Source organism: Moschus berezovskii, chromosome 3 (assembly GCF_049115385.1).
Source record: "Moschus berezovskii isolate FMDL1 chromosome 3, NW_MosBer_1.0, whole genome shotgun sequence".
In the NCBI taxonomy this organism is placed as follows: Eukaryota; Metazoa; Chordata; class Mammalia; order Artiodactyla; family Moschidae; genus Moschus; species Moschus berezovskii.
The window spans coordinates 39,725,086-39,750,428 of record NC_142462.1 but is presented as its reverse complement, the minus strand read 5'-3'; the positions used below and the strand labels follow the sequence as shown (position 1 = coordinate 39,750,428).

The window sequence follows — 25,343 nt, the reverse complement described above, 5'->3', positions numbered from 1 at the left end:
AATTTTTTCATGTTTTCTGCTGTTCCCTTCTCATGGCATTCTATAATTTTTAGATACAATGTGCTTTCTTCTTAGGATATTCATTAGACTCTTTTTTTTCCTTAAAGTTTTCTTCTATTCCATTTCTTATCCTTTTCACGTGTTTAACATTAGAAAACTACTTTAGCTATTCTGGCTTCATAATACGTATTAATAGCAACTAGTACTGTTCCTGTCACTGAGCTTCTTTTTCAGATTTTTTTCCTGTCAATTCTCAAAGATTTGGTTTTCTCCATAATAAAATCTCAAAAATTAAAAATACATTTAATTTTTACAAATGAAACTGTTACAAAGCTTAGTTTAAGCTATGCATGATTATTTGTAAACATCAGTAATTAAACAACACAAATTCCCAGCACCTGGATTCACTGCCAGTACTTTCAGAGTCACATGATGTCTTTCTGATCGCATCCCCTGTTTTCTGCAGAGACAACATCCTGAGATTTGTGTTATGACCCCCTTGCTTTTCCTTCCAGCATCACCACAAATGTGTGTCTTCTTACACAGCATACTGTCTAGTTTGGCTGAGTTTTAGCCATATTCTTTTGCAACTTGCTTTTTCATCTAGTGATGAGTCTCACTACAGTTGCTGCCTTTACTCTCAACAGTGCATAATATTCTCTTGCATGAATATTGCAGCTTATGTATCAATGGCCATCTAGATTATTTTACATATTTCTTAATATAAACATTACTGTGAACAGTCAGCTATATGATACTTGGTACAGACATCTGAGAGTTTCTAGGAGACATGATTAGGAGTAGAGTTGCTGGGTCACAGGCCTTAGATATCTGCGCACAAACGAGATAATGCTGAACTGTTCATACCACAGCTTTTAACACTAATCATATCCCATTTGAATACATGTGACTTTATATTAGTACCAAAGTTATACTGAATTCATAAAATTAATTGGAAACTATTCCTTCTTTTCCTATTCTCAAGAACAGCCAGTAGAAAATAGTAATTACTGCCTCTTGAACATTTGGTAGCATCTACCTCAAAAACCAAACAGATCTGGTGATTTGACGGGAAGGAGGCAACAGATTTTAAACTACTTGTTTAATTTCTTCAATGATTATAGGTCTGTAAGTTTTGAGAAGTAGTACTTACAAAAACTCTTCATCTAAATTTTCTAAGGCACTGACATAAAATTGATAAAATTATTAATAATTATGGGAGGGGTCTCCCTAGGATTTAGTTATACTGTCTAATCTCTTTCAATTCTTAAAATCATCTTTCTGTGCCTCAACTCTTTTAAATTTAATTATGGTTGATTCTATTTAATTGGTTTGTATAGATAATCAGCTTTTGGTTTAACTGATTATGTACCTCTGTTTATGTCATTAATACCTGCTCTTATTTTTAGTATTTTGAATTGGTTTGTTGTTTTTGTTTACTTCTTGGATGCTAAGCTCTTTAATCTTCATTCTTTTATAGGATAAGTAATTCTCCAACTACTGCACAAGTTGCAACTTAGTACTATCAGTGTGCACTGTTTTCATTCCTGTTCATTTTTAAGTATTTTCTCATTTCTTTTTGACCCATAATTTAGAAGACTTTATTTTTTTAAATTCCCCATTGGTGTACTTAGTTGGTGGAAACCTTTTTCCACTGAATCTAATCTTATTGTATTGTGGTCACTATTGTATCAATTTTGTATTTGCTTTGTGACCTAGTATAGCCCATAAAAAATGGAAGAGTTGTCCCATGTATGCTTTAAAAGAATCTGTATTCTAATTGTTAGCATTTACCATATTTTTAAAAAATAATTTTAGGTATTTATTTTTGGCTGGGCTGAGTCTTCACTGATGCCTGGGCTTTTCTCTAGGTGCAGAATGAGGGGGCTACTCTCCAGTTGTGGTGCATGGGCTTCTCACCGGAAGGTGTAATGTCTTCTCTTGTGTGGAGTGCGGGCTCTAGGGCGCGCGGGTTTCAGTAGTTACCCCCCCGGCTCTAGAGCACAGACTTAACAGTTGAGGTACATGGACTCAGTTGCTCTGAGGCATGTGGATCTTCCCGGATCAGGAATCGAATCCAGGTATTCTGCACTGGCAGTCCACTAATAAAAATTGTAAATAATGCATTCACTGACCAGCAGGTAGACTCTTTACCACTGAGCCACCAGAGGAGTCCCTACCATATACATCAAGCTTACTAGTTGCGTTGCTCAAGTTCATTACATCCTTACCAATTTTTTATCTGTTTAATCTGTAATTATTGGGATGTTAAAATTTTCTACTCTGGTTATGGATTTAATCATTTCTCCTAGATAGTCTATTAATTTCTATTTCATATTTTTCATGGCTGAATTTTTAAATGCATGTAAATTCAGTACTGTTATAGATTGCTGGTGAATTCTCTTTTAAAAAGGCAATATCTTTCTTTAGTCTTAATAATACTTTTTGTCTTGATGTCTAGTGTGAATTATACCAATATAGAATTATTTTGGTTAATATGTGCCAACTCCATTTTATCCTCCTAGTTTCAACGTTTTATGAGTCACTATTTTATGCATGCCTTTTACAGACAGACAGATGTCACTAAAACTTATGATTTAAAAAATAAATTTAAGGCAAAAACCACTACAATATTGTAATTAGCCTCCAATTAAAATAAATAAATTTAATTAAAAAAGAAATAAATTTAAGAGTTTGTCTTTTTTCCTTTACTTTTAAAATTATTATTTTTTTGGCTTCTCCATTTTAGCTTGTGGGATCTTAGTTGCTCGACCAGTGGTTGAACCAGGGTCTTGGGCAGTGAGAGCACAGAGTCTTAACCACTGGACCACCCAGCATTCTCAAGAGTTTGTCTTAAATGGAAAGCTTATACCTTTTCCTTTTATGGCGATGCTGACTCTTGGTTGTATTGAGATTTCTGTTATTTTGTGTTTTTTTAAATACTATCTTCATTTTTTCTCATTTGCTCTTTTTATTGTAATAATCACATTTTCTTTATTTCCTCTCTTTCTTATTATCAGTTTAAAAGCTAAATATTCTATTTCTTTAACTGCAATTTTGGAAACAGGCACATACCTTAAAAAGGGTGTCTATACTTCTTTTACACTACACTACTTATAATACATAGATCCTAAGAGGCTTTAACTTCAGTCACTCTCTCTCACCCTTTCTGATACTATTAGACAGTGTTTAGTTCTATTTTACTTCCCAGGGAGGGCTGAAGCCAGACCTAAATGTTAAGCTTCCGATATTTTGTAATTTAGTCGTTAAAACACTGCTATTATTAACAATTAAATTATATAAACTTAGTTAAGTAAATTGTATTAAAAAACAAGGATTAGGTAAACTGTATTAAAAAACAACTACTCAAAATACTACTACTACTCAAAATACCACTACTACTCAAATAGTAGTAGTTGAGTAGAAACAACTACTCAAAATCCATCACTTCCCAAGTATTTTACAACAGTATACAATCGCTGTCTGTGCTCTTCAAGTCACAGTCACTGTACTTCTCTGGGAGAAAAACTATATAATTGTGCTACTGTGCATCTCTCCCTTATCTTGCATTCAGTAACATCAAACAGGTAGTTTTAAGTTGGCCATGACGTGAGTATTTATCCCAGAGAAATCAGCAAATGAAAGCAAATCAGAGCTCACCTACTTCCCCTGCAAAACCAGTTCTTAAGCATATTCCAGAACACCACTGCCACCCCATCAGTTCAGTTCAGTTCAGTTCAGTCACTCAGTCGTATCCGACTCTCCACGACCCCATGAATCACAGCACACTAGGCCTCCCTGTCCATCACCAACTCCCGGAGTTCACTCAAACTCATGTCCACAGAGTCGGTGATGCCATCCAGCCATCTCATTCTCCGTCGTCCCCTTCTCCTCCCGCCCCCAACCTTTCCCAGCATCAGAGACTTTTCCAGTGAGTCAACTCGTCGCACGAGGTGGCCAAAGTATTGCAGTTTCAGCTTTAGCATCAGTCCTTCCAATGAACACCCAGGATTGATCTCCTTTAGAATGGACTGGTTGGATCTCCTTGCAGTCCAAGGGACTCTCAAGAGTCTTCTCCAACACCACAGTTCAAAAGCATCAATTCTTCGGCGACATTGGCATTAATACTGCTGCTGCTGTCTCATGTAGTCAAGGTTTACCAATTTCTGTGCTTACTCTGCCACTGTGCATCTCATTCCTGTCTTCAAGGTTCAGTTTCCAACTTGAATGATAGTGGGCCTAGATTTGCTGTGCCCTGTTGGTATTAAAACACAGGTACCTAGGTTAAGGGAATGGCCCGTCACCCCAACCCCAGGAGTTTGCAATGGCTTTAACTCATTTCACCCCACTTGTTTTTAGGCCCTTCCTGGTTTATACAGTCGTTCAGTTCAGCTCAGTAGCTCAGTCGTGTCTGAGTCTTTGTGACTCCATGGACTGCAGCACACCAGGCTTCCCTGTCCAACACCAACTCCTGGAGCTTATTCAAACTCATGTCCACTGAGTCGGTGATGCCATCCAACCATCCTGTCTTCTGTTGTCCCCTTCTCCTCCTGCCTTCAATATTTCCGAGCATCAGGGTCTTTTCAAATGAGTTGGTTCTTTGCATCAGGTGGCCAAAGTATTGAAGCTTTACCTTCAGCATCAGTCCTTCAAATGAATATTTAGGACTAATTTATTTTAGGATGGACTGGTTGGATCTCCTTGCAGTCCAAGGGACTCTCAAGAGTTCTCCAACACTACAGTTCAAAACCATCAATTCTTTGGCACACAGCCTTCTTTATAGTCCAACTCTCACATCCATATGTGACTACTGGAAAAACCATAGCTTTGACTAGACGGATCTTTGTTGGCAAAGTAATGTCTCTGCTTTTTAATATGCTGTCTAGGTTGTTCATAACTTTACTTCCAGGAGTAAATGTCTTTTAATTTCATGGCTACAGTCACCATCTGCAGTGATTTTGGAGCCCCCAAAAATAATGTCCCACTGTCTGCATTGTTTCCCCATCTATTTGCCACGAAGTGATGAAACCGGATGCCAAGATCTTAGTTTTCTGAATGTTGAGTTTTAAGCCAACCTTTTCACTCTCCTCTTTCATCAGGAGGCTCTTTAGTTCCTCTTCACTTTCTGCCATAAGGGTGGTGTCATCTGCATATCTGAGGTTATCGATATTTCTCCCAGCAATCTTGATTCCAGCTTGTGCTTCTTCCAGCCCAGCATTTCTCATGATGTACTCTGCATATGATAAATAAGCAGAGTGACAATGTACAGCCTTGACATACTCCTTTCTCAGTGTGGAACTAGTCTGTTGTTCCACGTCCAGTTCTAACTGTCGCTTCTTGACCTGCATAAAGACTTCTCAAGAGGCAGGTCAGGTGGTCTGGTATTCCCATCTCTTGAAGAATTTTCCAAAGTTGGTTGTGATCCACACAGTTAAACGCTTTGGCGTAGTCAATAAAAGCAGAAGTAGATGCTTTTCTGGAACACTCTTGTTTTTATGATGGTCCAACTGATGTTGGCAATTTGATCTCTGGTTCCTCTGCCTTTTCTAAAACCAGCTTGAACATCTGCAAGTTCACGGTTCACATATTGTTGAAGCCTGGCTTGGAGAATTTTGAGCATTACTTTGCTAGTGTATGAGATGAGGACAACTGTGCGTTAGTTTGAGCATTCTTTGGCATTGCCTTTCTTTGGGACTGGAATGAAAACTGATGTTTTCCAGTCCTGTGGCCACCATTGAGTTTTCCAAATTTGCTGCCATATTGAGTGCAGCACTTTCACAGCATCATTTTTTAGGATTGAAAATAGCTCAATTGGAAATCCATCACCTCTACTAACTTTTTGATGTTTCCTAAGGCCTACTTGACTTCCCATTCCAGGATGTCTGGCTCTAGGTGAATGATCACACCATTGCAGTTATCTGGGTCATGAAGACCTTTTTTGTACAGTTCTTCTGTGTATTCTTGCCACCTCTTCTTAATATCTTCTGCTTCTGTTAGGTCCATACCATCTCTGTTAGGTCCATACCTTTATTATGCCCATCTTTGCATGAAATGTTCCCTTGGTATCTCCAATTTTCTTGAAGACATCTCTAGTCTTTCCCATTCTATTGTTTTCCTCTATTTCTTCGCACTGATCGCTGAGGAAGGCTTTCTTATCTCTCCTTGCTATTCTTTGGAACTCTGCATTCAAATGGGTATATCTTTCCTTTTCTCCTTTGCTTTTCACGTCTTTTCTTTTCTCAGCTATTTGTAAGGCCTCCTTGGACAACCATTTTGCTTTTTTGCATTTCTTTTTTTGGGGGAATGGTCTTGATCACTGCCTTATGTACAAAGTCCTTAATGAGCTCTTATTCTTTGAGAGAGAAGTTCTGTATGAAACTGTTTCAAAATTTTATTCTACTTGGCATTTTCAGATTTTTACAATGTAAAGGCTTTCAGTTATCTTAGGCTGACTTCTTGCTGGTGCCTGGTACTGGAATTCTTTCACAAGGTATTAAAGCTTTCCTTGTATATCTTAACTAGTATTTGTTTGTCTACAGGAAATCTCTTCATATTTGTAAATTTCTTTTGTAACCATTTTCCTCAGTGTATTTTTTATTGTTCTAATATTTCTACTGATAATTCCACTGGGCTTTTCTTAAGTAGCTCATCTATGAATAACATTTGAAAGGACGGGAAGAAAGGAAAATAAACAATACGTGAAAAATAAGAATATGTTATAAGTCAAGATGCTAGTTTGTATCCCAGTCTGCTATGTACTCCCCTTTGCCTACTATAGTGCTTAACACACAAAAGCTGCTGAAATACCTGATTTTTAAAAAAGGAGAGACACATATATGGAATTTCTTAAGCAATCACTATTACTACATTTTCATAAACCAAATAATCTTTTATAAAATTAACCCTAGAAATTAATACTTCAAACATATAAATGAAACTGCATACAGGAGAATAAATGGGTCAGTGTTATATTAAAATGTAAAATTAGAAAAAGTTAAGCAAACAAAAGCCTCTCCTAAAATTGGGCCTGATTTTTAATTAAGAGGAGGACAATCCAAGAACAGAAAGCAAGTAGCAGTAGGTAAATATTTCTGTTTAGCTAAAAGATCTTTTGGTAGTGACAGTCTACAGGCAGTAACTAGAGTTGAAATGAAATGACTTCTGATGACTGATACACACCTTCTGTTCCAGGGTGAGCTGATACTTCTGTTTGACTCTCTTACACTTGTTGAACCAACTATTCTCATCCATGATAACTGGAGGCCCGACCTTCTCAGGAGTGCTGCTTTCACTGTCACTGCTTCCCAGAGTCCTCAGCTCTTCCTCATCACTGCTGATACTATCAGAACTGAGAAGATTAACATTTTTTAAAGAAATAAAGTTTACTGTATGTTCCACTTTGGTTTTTTTAGAAATACTTCAGCATTTTCAAGTTACTGGTAAGTAAGCTCCAAAATCTTCAGCACTAACTAACGATACAATAACGATGATATTATCATCAGGCCGAGGTTTATAGATCTAAGGCATTAACACAGAACAACTATGAGAATGTCCTGAACAGAGAGGTAAAAACTTCCAAAGAAGAGAGCCAGAAATTCCACATGTGCTGAGAAGAATTTTCTCACTGGGTTGTTTTCACTGCCTGTTAGATCTCCATTGTAAGGCAGACAGCACATCACCAGTGTGCTGCCAGTGGGGGTATAATATCAGCGCAGTGCTCAAGATCAGCTCGGCTTTGACTGAGAGAAGAAAACAAGAGGTTCAGAAAACCAGTTATACTGAAACACTTTCTACTTGGGGGAAGAAGGAGAGACATAGGTGAAGCAGAGAAAAAAATCCATTACAATCCATATGTAAAATTCCTTATGACATCAATAGGGTAGAAAACACAGAACAAGGTGGGGAAAAAGTAGGAGAGAAGCTAAATAATGGAGAGAAAGGTGTGCTAAGATGATTATCTAGTTTAGAAGAAAAATACACTTTAAAAGGAACAGGGAAAATAAATTTTAAAATACCAGCAATGATATTAACATTTAAGAAACAGCATAAAAATACTCTCTATAACCCTCAAGGTATACAAAAAATTCTAATCTATCAAACAGAGGAACAAAATAAGAAAATAAGTAAGTTTAAAACAAAAAATAAGATGGCAGAATAAGCACTAATACAAAAGAAATTACAAAAATCTTAAACAGGTTAAACTCAACAGCGAAGTCAGATGTTCTGGTTTGGTTAAGGCAAGTAAGTGCCAACAGTAAGCTATCTGTAAAATACACATGAATACAGAAAAATTAAAATTAAAAAGATGGAAACACACCTACAAAATATGAATCAAAGGAACTCCAGGTCAGAAATTATAATTTTATAAGTTAATATAGATATAATGGTAGAAAAATACAAGAATCAAAGAAATATATTCTATTTCTTTATCCTCCACAATCAGCATTTGCATCTGTTGGGTTCTGGAGTCAGGTCCAAGCACACTGCAGACTTGAATTAGAAACTTCAACATAAAAGTTCAACCCAGGTGATGTTCTTAGCTAATGATCTCAAAAACAAACAAATGAGCAAACACATGCCAAATGAAGTCACATCTGTGGCTCTGAGTGGCTGATAATAAAGTTTCAGTTTTGAAAAACAGACAAGCTGAGCTCATAAACGATGGTATTTGACATTAAAAATAAAATGAAATAGCTAAAAAGCAGGTAAACTTAAGAGAATTAGTAACATTTAAGGTAGATATGAAGAAATTACAGTATTAAAGATTGTCAAAATGCTAAGAAAAAATAACTGCTGAAACAGGCTAGCAAGTACAGCATAATTATCCTTCCAGAAGGAGGGCTGCTGCTGCTGCTGCTAAGTCACTTCAGTCGTGTCCAACTCTGTGTGACCCCATAGACGGCAGCCCACCAGGCTCCCCTGTCCCTGGGATTCTCCAGGCAAGAACACTGGAGTGGGTTGCCATTTCCTTCTCCAATGCATGAAAGTGAAAAGTAAAAGTGAAGTCGCTCAGTCGTGTCCGACTCATAGCAATCCCATGGACTGCAGCCCACCAGCTCCTCCATCCATGGGATTTTCTAGGCAAGAGTACTGGAGTGGCTTGCCATTGCCTTCCCCAAGAAGGAGGGCAATATAAGCATATTTCCAGAAAACTAAAACTTAAGGGATTTACCAACAAATTCTCACTAAAAGAAACTTCCTAATGATTATAATTTAGGAAAAGGGAAACTGAGTTAAGAAGCACTAAGCAAAGAAAATAGTGAGCTTAACGGTAAACCTAAACAAACTGAGTATACAACACTAACAATAATGCCTAGTTTTATGGAGTTTGAAATAAACCAACAACAAACTGACAATTCTGGGCAGTAACAGCGTATGTCAAGAATGAGACGACTATGGAGTTCAAACAATACAAGGTCCTCATTTATCTGGATAAGTGGTAAAGATATTAAATTTAGCCTTTGTTAAGGTTTAGATATGCATAGTAGAACTAGTAAAAGTACCACCAGTAAAAGAAAAGCCTATAAAAGAAGCCTACTAAAAGCAGAGTCTATAAATTATAAATGAGTAAGGAATAAAATGGCAGAAGAAAAGTTAACCCAAGGGGAAAAAAAAGAATCATAATAAGAAGACAAAAAGAGTAGAAAATAACGTAGGACAAACAGAAAGTAAGAATGTGTTGTGTGCTGTGCTATGCTAAATCACTTCAGTCAGGGTCCAACTCTGTGCAACCCCATGGACTATAGCCTGCCAGGCTCCTTTGTCCACAGGATTCTCTAGGCATGAATACTGATGGGTTGCCATGCCCTCTTCCAGGGAATCTTCCTGACCCAGGGATCGAACCTGCATCTCTTATATCTCCTGTATTGGCAGGTGGGTTCTTTACCACTAGCACCACCTAGGAAGCCCTAACAAAGCAAAAGAGTGCATATCAACCCCAAAATATCAGTAAATACCCTAAGTACCTCAGTTAAAACATAAAGCCCATTAGACTATAATTTTTAAACTCAAGTACAATTTTTAAAATGTGTGTGTGTGTATACTTTAAGAACATAAAGGCATGAAACATTAAATGAACTCTATTTTATCAGTTCTTACTGTACATTTTTTCACATATTAACACACCTGAATTCAGGGTACAACTTACAACTAACGACATATTACTACAGCTATCAAACCAATTTCTCACATACTAAATGGAAGGTATGTCAGACTAAATATAGTTTTTAAAAAAAGACAATTTTTTTAAACAACTAGAAAAATATTAATCTGAACAAAACTTGTTAGACTCCATTAATATCAACTAAGTAAACTTCAAGGAATTTTTTTAAATTACTACATATTACATCAGGATGAATAAAGAATTCTAAACTTGTATGCATCAGACAAGTTAGTTTAAAAAATATTAGAAAAGGCAGAGGAATCAGATCCAATTGCCAACATCCGCTGGATCATGGAGAAAGCAAGAGAGTTCCAGAAAAACATCTATTTCTGCTTCATTGACTATGCCAAAGCCTTTGACTGTGTGGATCACAATAAACTATGGAAAATTCTGAAAGGGATGGGAATACCAGACCACCTGACCTGTCTCTTGAGAAACCTGTATGCAGGTCAGGAAGCAACAGTTAGAACTGGACTTGGAACAACAGACTGGTTCCAAATAGGAAAAGGTGTACGTCAAGGTTGTATACTGTCACCCTGCTGATTTAACTTATATGCAGAGTACATCATGAGGAACGCTGGGCTGAAAGAAGCACAAGCTGGAATCAAGATTATCGGGAGAAATATCAATAGTCTCAGATATGCAGATGACACCACCCTTATGGCAGAAAGTGAAGAGGAACTAAAAAGCCTCCTGATGAAAGTGAAAGAGGAGAGTGAAAAAGTTGGCTTGAAGCTCAACATTCAGAAGACAAAGATCATGGCTTCATGGGAAATAGATGGGGAAGCAGTGGAAACAGTGGCTGACTTTATTTTTTTGGGCTGCAAAATCACTGCAGATGCTGATTGCAGCCATGAAATTAAAAGACGCTTACTCCTTGGAAGGAAAGTTATGACCAACCTAGATAGCATATTAAAAAGCAGAGACATTACTTTGCCAACAAAGGTCCATCTAGTCAAGGCTATGGTTTTTCCCGTGTTCATGTATGGATGTGAGAGTTGGACTGTGAAGAAAGCTGATCGCCGAAGAATTGATGCTTTTGAACTGTGGTGCTGCAGAAGACTCTTGAGAGTCCCTTGGACTGCAAGGAGATCCAACCAGTCCATTCTAAAGGAGATCACTCCTGGGTGTTCACTGGAAGGACTGATGCTAAAGCTAAAACTCCAATACTTGGGCCACTTCATGCGAAGAGTTGACTCACTGGAAAAGACTCTGATGCTGGGAGGGATTGGGGGGCGGAAGGAGAGGGGGACGACAGAGAATGAGATGGCTGGATGGCATCACCGACTCGATGGACATGAGTTTGAGTGAATTCCGGGAATTGGTGATGGACAGGGAGGCCTGGCGTGCTGTGATTCATGGGGTCGCAAAGAGTCGGACACGACTGAGCAACTGAACTGAGCTGAACTGAAACTTGTATGCATCTGACAAGTTAGTTTAAAAAATATGCAGTAAAAATCAAAGGACCTCAAGGAAAAACTGACAAATCAAATATCATAGTGAAGAACTTAATACATTTAAATAATTTAAAAGATGAAAAAAGGGTAAGTGAGAAAGGACATAAAATACCATTAACAAGCGTAATCTAATGGATATTGGACCCAGTCACTGGAATACCACTGATTCTAGATCATTTCTCAATAAATTTCAAGGAACTATTATAATAACTATAATATTATGTAGACCACATTCACTAATCATAACCAAAACAAAGGCACTGAAAATATCTGAAAATTTAAAACTATATTCCAAAAAACCTTTGGTCAAAAAAAAATTTAAATGGAAACTGTACTTTAAACAACAAAAATAAAAAATAACATCTAACTTTTAGGATGCAGCTGAAGCAGTACTTCAAGGGATGTTTATAAGCCTTATTTACTTATAAGAAAAGAAGTAAATTTAAGTTTTGAGAAAGAAAAGATCATAAAAGCTCTCAACAAACTGGGCGTAGGGAATATACTTCAACATAATACCGGTTATTTACATTGAGCCCACAGCTAACACCATATTCAATGCTAAAAAGCTGAAAGCTTTTCTTCTAAGATTAGAAATAAGACAAGAGTGCCCACTCTCATCACTTATATTCAACATTGGAAGTCATAATTAGAGAGTGATTAGCCAAGAAAAGGAAATAAAAGGCATCCAAGTAAAAAAGGAAGAAATAAAACCATCACTATTCACAAATGACATAATATTATATATCAAAATCCTAAAGACTACCAAAAAAACTGTTAGAGCTAATAAACAAATTCAGTAAAGTTGTAGGATAAATACCAATATACAAAAATCAGCTGCATTTCCATATACTAATGATCAACCTATTCTGTTGTTTTCCTCTATTTCTTTGCATTGATCACTGAGGAAGGCTTTCTTATCTCTCCTTGCTATTCTTTGGAACTCTGCATTCAGATGCTTATATCTTTCCTTTTCTCCTTTGCTTTTCACCTCTCTTCTTTTCACAGCTATTTGTAAGGCCTCCTCAGACAGCCATTTCGCTCTTTTGCATTTCTTTTCCATGGGGATGGTCTTGGTCCCTGTCTCCTGTACAATGTCACGAACCTCCGTCCAGAGTTCATCAGGCATTCTATCAATCAGATCTAGTCCCTTAAATCTATTTCTCACTTCCACTGTATAATCATAAGGGATTTGATTGAGGTCATATCTGAATGGGAAAAACAAGAGACCTCTTCAAGAAAATTAGAGATTCCAAGGGAACATTTCATGCAAAGATGGGCTCGATAAAGGACAGAAATGGTATGGACCTAACAGAAGCAGAAGATATTAAGAAGAGGTGGCAGGAATACACTGAAGAACTATACAAAAAAGATCTTCACGACCAAGATAGTCACGATAACGTGATCACTGACCTAGAACCAGACATCTTGGAATGTGAAGTCAAGTGGGCCTTAGAAAGCATCACTATGAACAAAGCTAGTGGAGGTGATGGAATTCCAGTTGAGCTATTTCAAGTCTTGAAAGATGATCTGTGAAAGTGCTGCACTCAATATGCCAGCAGATTTGGAAAACTCAGCAGTGGCCACAGGACTGGAAGAGGTCAGTCTTCATTCCAATCCCAAAGAAAGGCAATGCCAAAGAATGCTCAAACTACCGCACAATTGCACTCATCTCACATGCTAGTAAAGTCATACTCAAAATTCTCCAAGCCAGGCTTCAGCAGTATGTAAACCGTGAACTTCCAGATGTTCAAGCAGGTTTTAGAAAAGGCAGAGGCACCAGAGATCAAATTGCCAACATCCGCTGGATCATGGAGAAAGCAAGAGAGTTTCAGAAAAACATCTATTTCTGCTTCATTGACTATACCAAAGCCTTTGACTGTGTGGATCACAATAAACTGTGGAACATTCTGAAAGAGATGGGAATCCCAGACCACCTGACCTGCCTCTTGAGAAACCTGTATGCAGGTCAGGAAGCAACAGTTAGAACTGGACATGGAACAACAGACTGGTTTCAAATAGGAAAAGGTGTACGTCAAGGCTGTATATTGTCACCTTGCTTATTTAACTTATATGCAGAGTACATCATGAGGAACGCTGGGCTGGAAGAAGCACAAGCTGGAATCAAGAATGCCGGGAGAAATATCAATAACCTCAGATATGCAGATGACACTACCCTTATGGCAGAAAGTGAAGAGGAACTCAAAAGCCTCTTGATGTAAGTGGAAGAGGAGAATGAAAAGGTTGGCTTGAAGCTCAACATTCAGAAAACAAAGATCACGGCATCTGGTCCCATCACTTCATGGGAAATAGATGGAAAAACAGTGGAAACAGTGTCAGACTTTATTTTTCTGGGCTCCAAAATCACTGCAGATGCTGATTGCAGCCATGAAATTAAAAGACGCTTGCTCCTTGGAAGGAAAGTTATGACCAACCTTGATAGTATATTAAAAAGCAGAGACATTACTTTGCCAACCAAGGTCCGTCTAGTCAAGGCAATGGTTTTTCCCGTGGTCATATATGGATGTGAGAGTTGGACTGTGAAGAAAGCTGATCGCCGAAGAATTGATGCTTTTGAACTGTGGTGCTGGAGAAGACTCTTGAGAGTCTCCTTGTCTTCTGGCAAGGAGATCCAACCAGTCCATTCTAAAGGAGATCAATCCTGGATGTTCATTGGAGGGACTGATGCTAAAGCTGAAACTGCAATACTCTGGCCATCTCATGCAAAGAGTTGACTCACTGGAAAAAGACTCTGATGCTGGGAAAGGTTGGGGGTGGGAGGAGAAGGGGATGACGGAGAATGAGATGGCTAGATGGCATCACAGACTCTGTGGACATGAGTTTGAGTGTACTCCGGGAGTTGGTGATGGACAGGGAAGCCTGGAGTGCTGTGATTCATGGGGTCGTGGAGAGTCGGACACGACTGAGCGACTGAACTGAAGTGAACTGAATGATCAACCAACAGAAAGAGAAATTAAGAGAACAATGTCATTTTCAGTTGCGTCAAAAAAGAATAAAATATCTACAAAAAAATGTAACTATGAAGGTAGAAGACCTATACACTAAACACTATAAGATGCTGATGAAAAACTGCAGAAGAAACATTAAATGGAAGATAATTTTGGGTTCACAAATTGAAAGACTTCATACTGTTAAAATGTCCATACTACCTAAATCAATCTACATATTTAATGTGATGCCTACAAAAATTCCAATGCATTTTTCACAGAAATAAAATGAACAATTCTAAAATTTGTATGGAACCATAACATACACCCAATAGCCAAAGCAATTTAGAGGAAGAAGAACAGAACTGGAGGCATCACACTTCCTGCTTTCAAAATATATTACAAATCTACAGTAATCAAAAGAATACAATACTGGCATAAATACATATACATAGATTAATAAAACAGAACAGAGAGCCCAGAAATAAACCCATGTATATATTTATGACAAAGGAGTTAAGAACATACAATGGTGAAAGATAGTTTTTCCAACAAATGGTGCTGAGAAAACTAGTCAGCCATACACAAAGAATGAAACTAGACCTTATATCTTATACCATATGCATATTGTATATCTTGTATTATATACCATATGAGTATCTTATACCATATGCAAAAGTCAGTTCTGAATTGATTAAAGGTTTGAATACAAGACCTGTATTTTCTAGAAGAAAATACAGTGGGTTTTGTGTCACAGTGGGTTTTTTGACATCAATATTGACAATGATTTTTGGATTTGACAGACACACAAAGTCAAAAAAAAGCAAAAGCAAAAACTAAGAAGTGGGCCTACATCAGACTAAAAGTCTCCTGCATAGCAAAGGAAGCCTGTGACATAATGAAAAAGCAACTTCCTGAAGGGGAGGAAATATTTGCAAATCATATATCTGATAAGGAGTTAATATCCAAGAGAACTCAACTGCAAAAAAAAAAAAAGTGACTTAAAAATAGGAAAGGAATGGAGTAAATATTTTTCAAAAAAAAGACACAGAAAGACATACAGTCAACAGGTACATGAAAATGTACTCAATATCACTTACCATCAGGAAAATGAAAATCAAAATCACAAGATATCACTTAACATCTATCAGAACGCATGCATGCTAAGTCGCTTCAGTCGTGTCCGACTCTTTGGGACACCAGGTTCCTTTGTCCATGGGATTCTCCAGGTAAGAATGGAGTGGGTTGCCATTTCCTTCTCCAGAGGACCTTCCCCATCTAGGGATCAAACCTGCACCTCTTAAGTCTCCTAAATAGGCAGGCGGGTTCTTTACCACTAGCACCATCTGTCAAGAATGGCCATCTTAAAAAAAAAGAATGGCTATAATCAAAAAGATAAGTGTTGACAAGGATGTGGATGTGGAGAAAAGGGAACCCACGTCAACTGATTATAGAAAATCAATTGGATTTTTGGAAAACAGTAGGAAGGCTCCTCAAAAAAATTGAAAATAGAACTACTGTATGGTCCAGCAATCCCACTTCTAGGTATATATCAAAAGGAAATAAAAAGAGAATCTTGAAGAGATATCTGTACTCTCTTCTTTACTGAAGCATAAGTAATCAATATATGGACTGGACCTAAGTGTCCATCAACAGATGAATGTATAATGAAGATGTGGTGTGTACATACATACAATGGAATCCTGTTCAGCCACAAGAGGTTAGGAAATCCTGTCACTGGCAACAAGAAGAATCTTGAGGGCGTTATACTAAGTGAGATAAGTCAAAGACAAATATTGCAGGTTACCACTTACATGTGAAATCTTAAAAAGTAAAACTCATAAAAATAGTGAGTAGAAAAGCGGTTCCCAGAGGGCAGTGAAGACTAGAGAGAGGTTGGTAAAAGAGTACAAACTTTCAGCTGTAAGATTAATAAAGTCTGAGGATCTAATGTTAAACACAGTGATAATGTTGATAACACTATTGAATAACTGAAATTGGTTACAAAAGTAGAACCGAAATGTTCTCCCACAGACATAAAAAGTTAAATATGTGAGATGATGGATATGTCAGTTAATGAGATGGGGAAAATCCTTTCACAAGGTGTACAGTATCAGAAGTAGGAAGAATGCATTCAGTTGTGTCCGACTTTTTGTGATCCCATGGACTGTAGCCTGCCAAGCTCCTCTTCCATGGGGCTTCCCAGGCAAGAATATTGGATTGGGTTGCCATTTCCTTCTCCAGGGGATCTTCCCAACCCCAGGGATGGCAGGTGGGTTCTTTACCATTGAGCTATCTGGGAAGCCATATATTATCAGAATATGGTATCAAATCATCATGATGTACACTTTAAATACCTTAAAATTTTACCTGTCAATGATATCTCAGTAGACCTTATTTTATAAAAAGACCATCACAAACCCAAAGAAGGTAGAACAAAATATTATACAATAACAACATAAATAATACATAATTTTAAACCACCCAAGAGTAGAAAGGAAGAACTGATAATAAGGAAGTTCCTTGTGAGGACAAGGAGGAAAATAAATACTAACTATAAGACCGAGAGACTTCACTTTCACTTTTCACTTTCATGCACTGGAGAAGGAAATGGCAACCCACTCCAGTGTTCTTACCTGGAGAATACCAAGGACGGGGGAGCCTGGTGGGCTGCCGTCTATGGGGTCGCACAGAGTTGGACACGACTGAAGTGACTTAGCAGCAGCAGCAGCATAGGGATCCAAGGAACTGTATGAACACTTCATGTACATTACCTCATTAGTCCTCATGATAATCCCATGAAGTATTGCTGTACTATCTAATAAGTTCATTCAACAAAGGAATAAAATGAGAATAAGAGATGAAAAATGGTTGCTTGAGGTCAACCCAGTCAAGGGAACTTGTATCACTCTTTTAGGGAGCATGTTCCGAGCAGGCTTCCTGACTATGATGGTACTAAGCAGAGTTTTAGAGAAGATGAGAGAAGTAGCCATGCAAATATCTTGAGAGTGATTGTGTTCCTAGTAGAGAAAACAGAAAGATGCATACGTGGGCTGGGCGTGCTAAAGGAATATCAAGGTGGCCAGTGTCACTGAAACACAGTGAGTAAGAAGGCAGGGAATAGGACGTGAGGTCAGAGAGGAACTGGAGGCTGGGTAAACTTAGGAATTTTGTCTTTGAATCAGAAGGAAAGCAACTACTGGACAGTTTTGAACAGGGGAATTGAATTATTTGACATATTCCTAAAGGATCACTCTGGCTGTTCTATGGAGAAAAAATGACAGGAGTCAGAGGTAGACCATGAAGACTTTTGCAAATCTCCATATTTAAGTTTAGGAGGTAACAGTGGTGCTGCAAAAATATTGATAGATTATGGAAGAGAGAATTCAACACTGACCCCAAAGTTTTTCAGCATAAGCACTGGCATACTAGAACGACCATTCTAGGAATGGCAAGGAAGAAATGTGTTTTTTTCCAGAGGTGGCGGTGTTGGGATTAGGAGTTTATTGTACATGCTTCATCTGAGGTGCTTATTACACATCCAGGTGGAGATGTCAAGTTGGCAGCTGCGTGTATGAGTCCAGAGTTCAGAGTAGTGTTCTAGGTAGAAGCATACATATGGGAAAGAGCAGTATAGTGTTTAAAGCCATGAAACTGGATACAACTACTTAGTGAGTGTAGACAGAGAAAACAATTCAGAACTGAGCTCGGAAACAGTCCAACATTTAGAGGTTGGGGAAGTGAGAAGAAAGCAGTGAAAGAGAGTAAGAAGAAGCAAATAGGAGGAAAAGTAGCAAAGTGCTGAGAGGAGGAGTTGTGAATATCCAACACTGCTCAAAGGTCAAGTAAGGTGGGGAAATTGACCTCTGCCTTTGGCAAGGAGACATTCCTACTGACTCTGAAAAGAGTAGTTTCAGTGGTAGGCATTAAAAGCTCATTTGACTAGTTCAAGAGAAGTAAATGGAGGAGCCTGGTGGGCTGCAGTCCATGGGGTCACTAAGAGTCGGACATGATTGAGCAACTTCACTTTCACTTTTCATTTTCATGCATTGGAGAAGGAAATGGCAACCCACTCCAGTGTTCTTGCCTGGAGAATCCCAGGGCCGGGGGAGCCTATTGGGCTGCAGTTAATGGGGTCGCACAAGAGTTGGACACGACGGAAGTGACTTAGCAGCAGCAGAGAAGTAAAAGTGTTAGCCGCTCAGTCATGTCCGACTCTTTGCAACCCATGGACTGTGGCCCTCCAGGCTTCTCTGTCTGTGGGACTCTGCAGTCAAGAATACTGGAGTGGGTTGCCATTCCCTTTTCCATGGGATCTTTCCAACCCAGGGATTGAACCTGGGTCTCCTGCATTGCAGGCAGATTCTTTACCATCTGAGCCATCAAGAGAGAAAGGAGGCCAAAAAAAAAAAAAAGGAGGAACAGTTCTGTCATAAAAGAAAGGGTACTAAGGAATAGCTTCAGTTCAGTTCAGTTCAGTCGCTCGGTCGTGTCCGACTCTTTGCGACCCCATGAATCACAGCATGCCAGGCCTCCCTGTCCATCACCAACTCCTGGAGTTCACTCAAACTCATGTCCATTGAGTTGGTGATGCCATCCAGCCATCTCATTCTCTGTCGTCCCCTTCTCCTCCTGCCCCCAATCCTTCCCAGCATCTGAGTCCTTTCCAGTGAGTCAACTCTTCTCATGAGGTGGCCAAAGTATTGGAGTTTCAGTTTTAGCGTCAATCCTTCCAATGAACACCCAGGACTGATCTCCTTTAGAATGGACTGGTTGGATCTCCTTGCAGTCCAAGGGACTCTCAAGAGTCTTCTCCAACACCACAGTTCAAAAGCATCAATTCTTCAGCGATCAGCTTTCTTCACAGTCCTTAGAAGTGTTGAATGCGGGGTTGGGAAAATTTCTTGGGTCCCTTTTTTAAGAAGGGAAAAATAACAACATGCTTATACATTATGATGTGCAGAAAGATCTAGAAAAAGGAAGGTTAATGGAAAAGGAAAACTGCCAGAGCTAAGACCGTAACAGAAGAGAGAGGATGGGGTGCGGTACACAGGCCAGAAGACTGGCCTTTGGAAGAAAAATGCTTAGCTTATCCCTCCTAAGGGGAAAATATGGGTAAGGAGGCCCCTCGGGATCCATGAAGGACTGTTTCCAGGAGCCCCCTGAGACAGCAAAGTCCATGGAAGCTTAAGTTTCTGACATGTCCAAGTCCTGTATACATTTGATCCACAGTTGGTTGATTCACAGATGTGGAACCTGCAGCTATGGACAGCCAACTATATATGAAAAGCCACAGCTAAACTATATACGAAAAGCAATTTAACAGCATACTTGATCATTTACAATCTTTTAAAATCAGCAATTCTGTCTGCAGAAATTTGCCGCTTTAGGAAATAATTATTCTAAATACAAACACTTAACCATAAGCATATAATATTTAAAAATGGAAAACTGAAGGCATTATAAAAGACCATCAGCTACTGCTAGACTGTTTTGGCCTAAAATCCATTCAAGAAAAGATGTTTAAAGTTATATCAAGCAGTAACTCAGAAAAATTTATATCTTATCACTGATACACAATTTAAAACTTAATTAAACCAATTTTAAATATGAAATATATTTTAGGATGTTTTCTATTAACATATTTCACATATTTAGCTTCAGAAACATAAAACTCTATTTTAAAAGACTAATAACTAATATTTTTAAATTTCAACTTCACCAGCAATCAAATAAATGCAAACCAAAAACAACAACAGGATATTTTTTAGAGCATCAGCCATACCTTTAAGACTTAATTGTAAATGACAGAGGTAGGCCCTGTCACATACTGCTGATAGGATCTAAACTGGTACCGCCTCTCTGGTGGCCGGTTTGAGTAAGCTTCAAAAGTTTTAATAACATATATACTATTTATCCAAGAAATTCTACTTCAAGGTTTTAACCTAAAGAAATAATGATAGTTCTGCATAAAAAGATGCAGCGCAAGGCCATTAACTGCAATACTGTACATGACAGAGAACTGAACGCACTTCAAAAGTCCAACAATAACTGAGTTAACATACTGTACAAAGAATGAAATTCTATTCACGTTAGGAAACGATGCTATAGAATGATGGCTAAGAACAGGCAAAAGTGTTCATTATAAAGGATTAAGGGAAACAGTTACCTGTATATTATGATTCCATTTTAATCAAAGAAAAAATATTCCTATGCACAGAGAAGGCTGAAAGTGATCTATCAAAATGTTAACAATGCCAGTGGCTGCTCTGTAATGTAAGATTATGAGTGACTTAAGCTTTCTTCTGCTCTCTACCTTTCTATATTTTCTAACTATTCTACAATAAATACATACTTTCCAAATAAGTTAAAAATAGTAATATGAGGAGGAATAGACTCTTATACCAGAACCTGGAATGTTAGGTCCACGAATCAAGGCAAATTGGATGTGGTCAAACAGGAGATGGCAAGAGTGAACATTGACATTTTAGGAATCAGAGAACAAAAATGGACTGGAATGGGTGTATTTAACTCAGATGACCATTATATCTACTACTGTGGGCAAGAATCCCTTAGAAGAAATGGAGTAGCTATCATAGTCAACAAGAGTCTGAAATGCAGTACTTGGATGCAATCTAAAAAACAACAGAATGCTCTCTGCTTGTTTCCAAGGCAAACCATTCAATATCACAGTAATCCAAGTCTATGCCCCAACTAGTAAAGCTGAAGAAGCTGAAATTGAACAGCTCTAGGAAGACCTTCTAGAATTAACACCCAAAAAGATGTCTTTTTCATTACAGGGGACTGAAATGCAAAAGTAGGAAGTCAAGAGATCCCTGGAGTAACAGGCAAATTTGGCCTTGGAGTACAGAATGAAGCAGGGCAAAGGCTAATAGAGTTTTGCCAAGAGAACACACTGATCATAGCAAACACCCTCTTCCAACAATACAAGAGAAAACTCTACATGGACATCACCAAATGGTCAATACTGAAATCAGACTGATTATATTCTTTGCAGCCAAAGATGGAGAAGCTCTATAAAGTGAGCAAAAACAAGCCCAGGAGCTGACTGTGGCTCAGATCATGAACACCTTATTGCCAAATTCAGACTTAAGTTGAAGAAAGTAGGGCAAACCACAAGACCATTCAGGTATGACCTAAATCAAATGCCTTACGATTATACAGTGGAAGTGAGAAATAGATTCAAGGGATTAGATTTGATAGAGTGCCCGAAGAACTATGGACAGAGGTTTGTGACACTGTACAGGAGGCAGTGATCAAGACCATTCCCAAGAAAAAGAAAAGCAAAAAGGCAAAATTGTTGTCTGAGGAGGCCTTACAAATAGCTGAGAAAAGCAGAGATGTGAAAGATAAGGAGAAAAGGAAAGATATACCCATATGAAGGCAGAGTTCCAAAGAATAGCAAGAAGAGATAAGATAGCCTTCCCACGTGAACACTGCAAAGAAACAGAGGAAAACAATAGAATGGGAAAGACTAGATATCTCTTCAAGAAAATCAGAGATACCAAGGGAACATTTCATGCAAAGATGGGTACAACAAAGGACAGAAATGGTATAGATATAACATAAGCAGAAGATATTAAGAAGAGGTGGCAAGAATACACAGAAGAACTGTACAAAAAAGATCTTCACGACCCAGATAATTACAATGGTGTGATCACTCACCTAGAGCCAGACATCCTGGAATGTGAAGTCACATGGGCCTTAGAGAGCATCACTATGAACAAAGCTAGTGGAGGTGATGGAATTCCAGTTGAGCTATTTCAAATCCTGAAAGATGATGCTGTGAAAGTGTGCACTCAATATGCCAGAAAATTTGGAAAACTCAGCAGTGGCCACAGGACTGGAAAAGGTCAGTTTTCATTCCAGCCCAGAGAAAGGCAATGCCAAAGAATGCTCAAACTACCACACAACTGCACTCATCTCACACGCTAGTAAAGTCATGCTCAAAATTATCCAAGCCAGGCTTCAACAATACGTGACCCGTGAACTTGCAGATACTGAATCTGGATTTAGAAAAGGCAGAGGAACCAGAGATCAAATTGCCAACATCCGCTGGATCATCAAAAAAGCAAGAGAGTTCCAGAAAAACATCTATTTCTGCTTTTCTGACTATGCCAAAGCCTCTGACTGTGTGGATCACAACAAACTGTGGAAAGTTCTTAAAGGGATGGGAATACCAGACCACCTGACTTGCCTCCTGAAAAATCTGCATACAGGTCAAGAAGCAACAGTTAGAACTGGACATGGAACAACAGACTGGTTCCACATTGGGGAAGGAATACATCAAGGCTGTATATTTTCACCCTGCTTATTTAACTTATATGCAGAGTACATCATGAGAAATGCTGGGCTGAATGAAGCATTAAGCTGGAATCAAGATTGCTGGGAGAAATCTCAATAAGTTCAGATATGCAGATGACATTATCTTTATGGGAGAAAGCAAAGAAAAACTAAAAAGCCTCTCAATGAAAGTGAAAGAGGAGAGTGAAAAAGTTGGCTTAAAACTCAACATTCAGAAAACTAAGATCATGGCCTCTGGTCCCATCACTTCATGGCAAATAGATGGGGAAACAGTGACAGACTTTATTTTTGGGGGCTCCAAAATCATGGCAGATGGTGACTGCAGCCATGAAATTAAAAGACACTTACTCCTTGGAAGAAAAGTTATCATCAACCTAGACAGCATATTAAAAAGCAAAGACATTTTGCCAACAAAGGTCCATCTAATCAAAGCTATGGTTTTTCCAATAGTCATGTATGGACGTGAGAGTTGGACTATAAAGAAAGCTGAATGCCGAAGAATTGATGCTTTTGAACTGTGGTGTTGGAGAAGTCTCTTGAGAGTCCCTTGAACTGCAAGGAGATCCAACCAGTCCATCATAAAGGAGATCCGTCCTGAGTGTTCATTGGAAGGACTGATGTTGAAGCTGAAACTCCAATACTTTGACCACCTGATGCGAAGAGCTGACTCTTTTGAAAAGACTTTGATGCTAGGAAAGATGAAGGCGGGAGGAGAAGGGGACAACAGAGGATGAGATGGTTGGATGGCATCACTGACTCAATGGACATGAGTTTGAGTAAACACTGGGAGTTCATGATGGACAGGGAACCCTGGCATGCTGCAGTCCACGGAGTCACAAAGAGTCGGACATGACTGAGCGACTGAACTGAACTGAAACTCTTATAATTAGGCATCAAATAGAATTTTTTTTAAATGTGTCTAATACAGGTCCATTTGGGTGGAAGTCATTCAATTTTTAAAATATTGGTTCTTTATGACTATTAGGATAGTTTAAATCTTTTTAAAAAGAAAACATCCATGGTCAATAATGCTAGCTGGGTTATGACTAGGTTGAATTGATATTTCTCTTCTCATTCTTGTATCCTTTATATAACAAAATGGCAGGAATCCTCTGTTACATAATGACTACAAAGGAATAAATATATATTGGGATTACTGCACACTAAGAGGAAATTGCAAAAAAAACTGGACAAGAGGTGACTAAGCAGCTGGAGACACAGAATACAGATCATTAAATTCATTCTGAGGTGAGACGGTTTCATGATTGTATCTTTTTAAAAGCACTGTAATAATCACTGCTGCTGCTGCTGCTGCTAAGTCACTTCAGTCGTGTCCGACTCTGTGTGACCCCATAGACGGCAGCCCACCAGGCTCCCCTGTCCCTGGGATTCTCCAGGCAAGAACACTGGAGTGGGTTGCCATTTCCTTCTCCAATATGTGAAAGTGAAAAGTGAAAGTGAAGTCGCTCAGTCATGTCTGACTCGTAGCGACCCCATGGACTGCAGCCTACCAGGCTCCTCCGTCCATGGGATTTTCTAGGCAAGAGTACTGGAGTGGCTTGCCATTGCCTTCTCCGGTAATAATCACTACATTCTCTTATTTAAGAAGAGAGGAAAATGTGCATTTATGATTATCTTCATATTTTAATTTAACTCATTTCCTAAATCACTAAAACCTGCCTTTCTATCTGCACGCTGATGACCAAACCCCTATCTCCACCTGTCATTCTGCTCTCTAATTTCAGATCTGTGGCCCACTCTGCACAAATATGCTGTGTGTCTATGGACAAGCTACTTAACCTCTCTGTGTTTCAGTTTTTCACTTAAAAATAAGGACAGTGGTTCCAACCTCACTGATTTTTGAGATTAATGAGTTAACAGAAGTAAAGCATGTAACACAATGCCTGATAAACATGCAATAAATAGTATTACTCATATTTACTAGTATTATTTTGAACTGTTAGTTATCTCCATAAAGTGTCCTATAATCCAGTAAATCCCCAAACAGCGTTAATTTCATGCCTGTTCAAAACATCTTGGCGTGTTTCTTTTCTGGATCTAATGTAACAGAATTATCCATTTCCCAAGGGATCCTAACTTAAGTTAGAAATCTTTGTACCATAATACTCTATTCCTCCTTCTCCTTCATCATCTAAAAAATCTTCACACTCCTAGCTCTGAAATCATAGTGACTTATCTTACTGGATGGTGATTATTTTGGGTACAGGGACTGTATTCCTTTATAGAAGTTTACAGAGTTCCTATAATCTTGACATCTAGGAAGTTTCTTTCCTGCCTTCAGTTCAGTTCAGTCGTTCAGTCGTGTCTGACTCTTTGCAACCCCATGGACTGCAGCACGCAGGCCTCCCTGTCCATCACCAACTCCCAGAGATTACTCAAACTCATTTCCATTGAGTCGGTGATGCCATCCAACCATCTCATCCTCTGTCATCC

At 38.5% G+C, this 25,343-nt stretch overlaps 1 protein-coding gene across 4 annotated transcripts in view; it reads right to left on the bottom strand.

Annotated features, from left to right (window-relative positions):
* Positions 1-25,343, bottom strand: part of RUNDC3B (RUN domain containing 3B) — a 179,132-nt gene that overhangs the window by 55,366 nt on the left and 98,423 nt on the right. For all 4 annotated transcript variants that reach the window (XM_055420596.2, XM_088833770.1, XM_088833775.1 and 1 more), the window contains one exon: positions 7,180-7,348. In XM_055420596.2, coding sequence (XP_055276571.2) covers positions 7,180-7,348 — 169 coding nt within the window. The remainder of the gene's footprint in view (positions 1-7,179; positions 7,349-25,343) is intronic.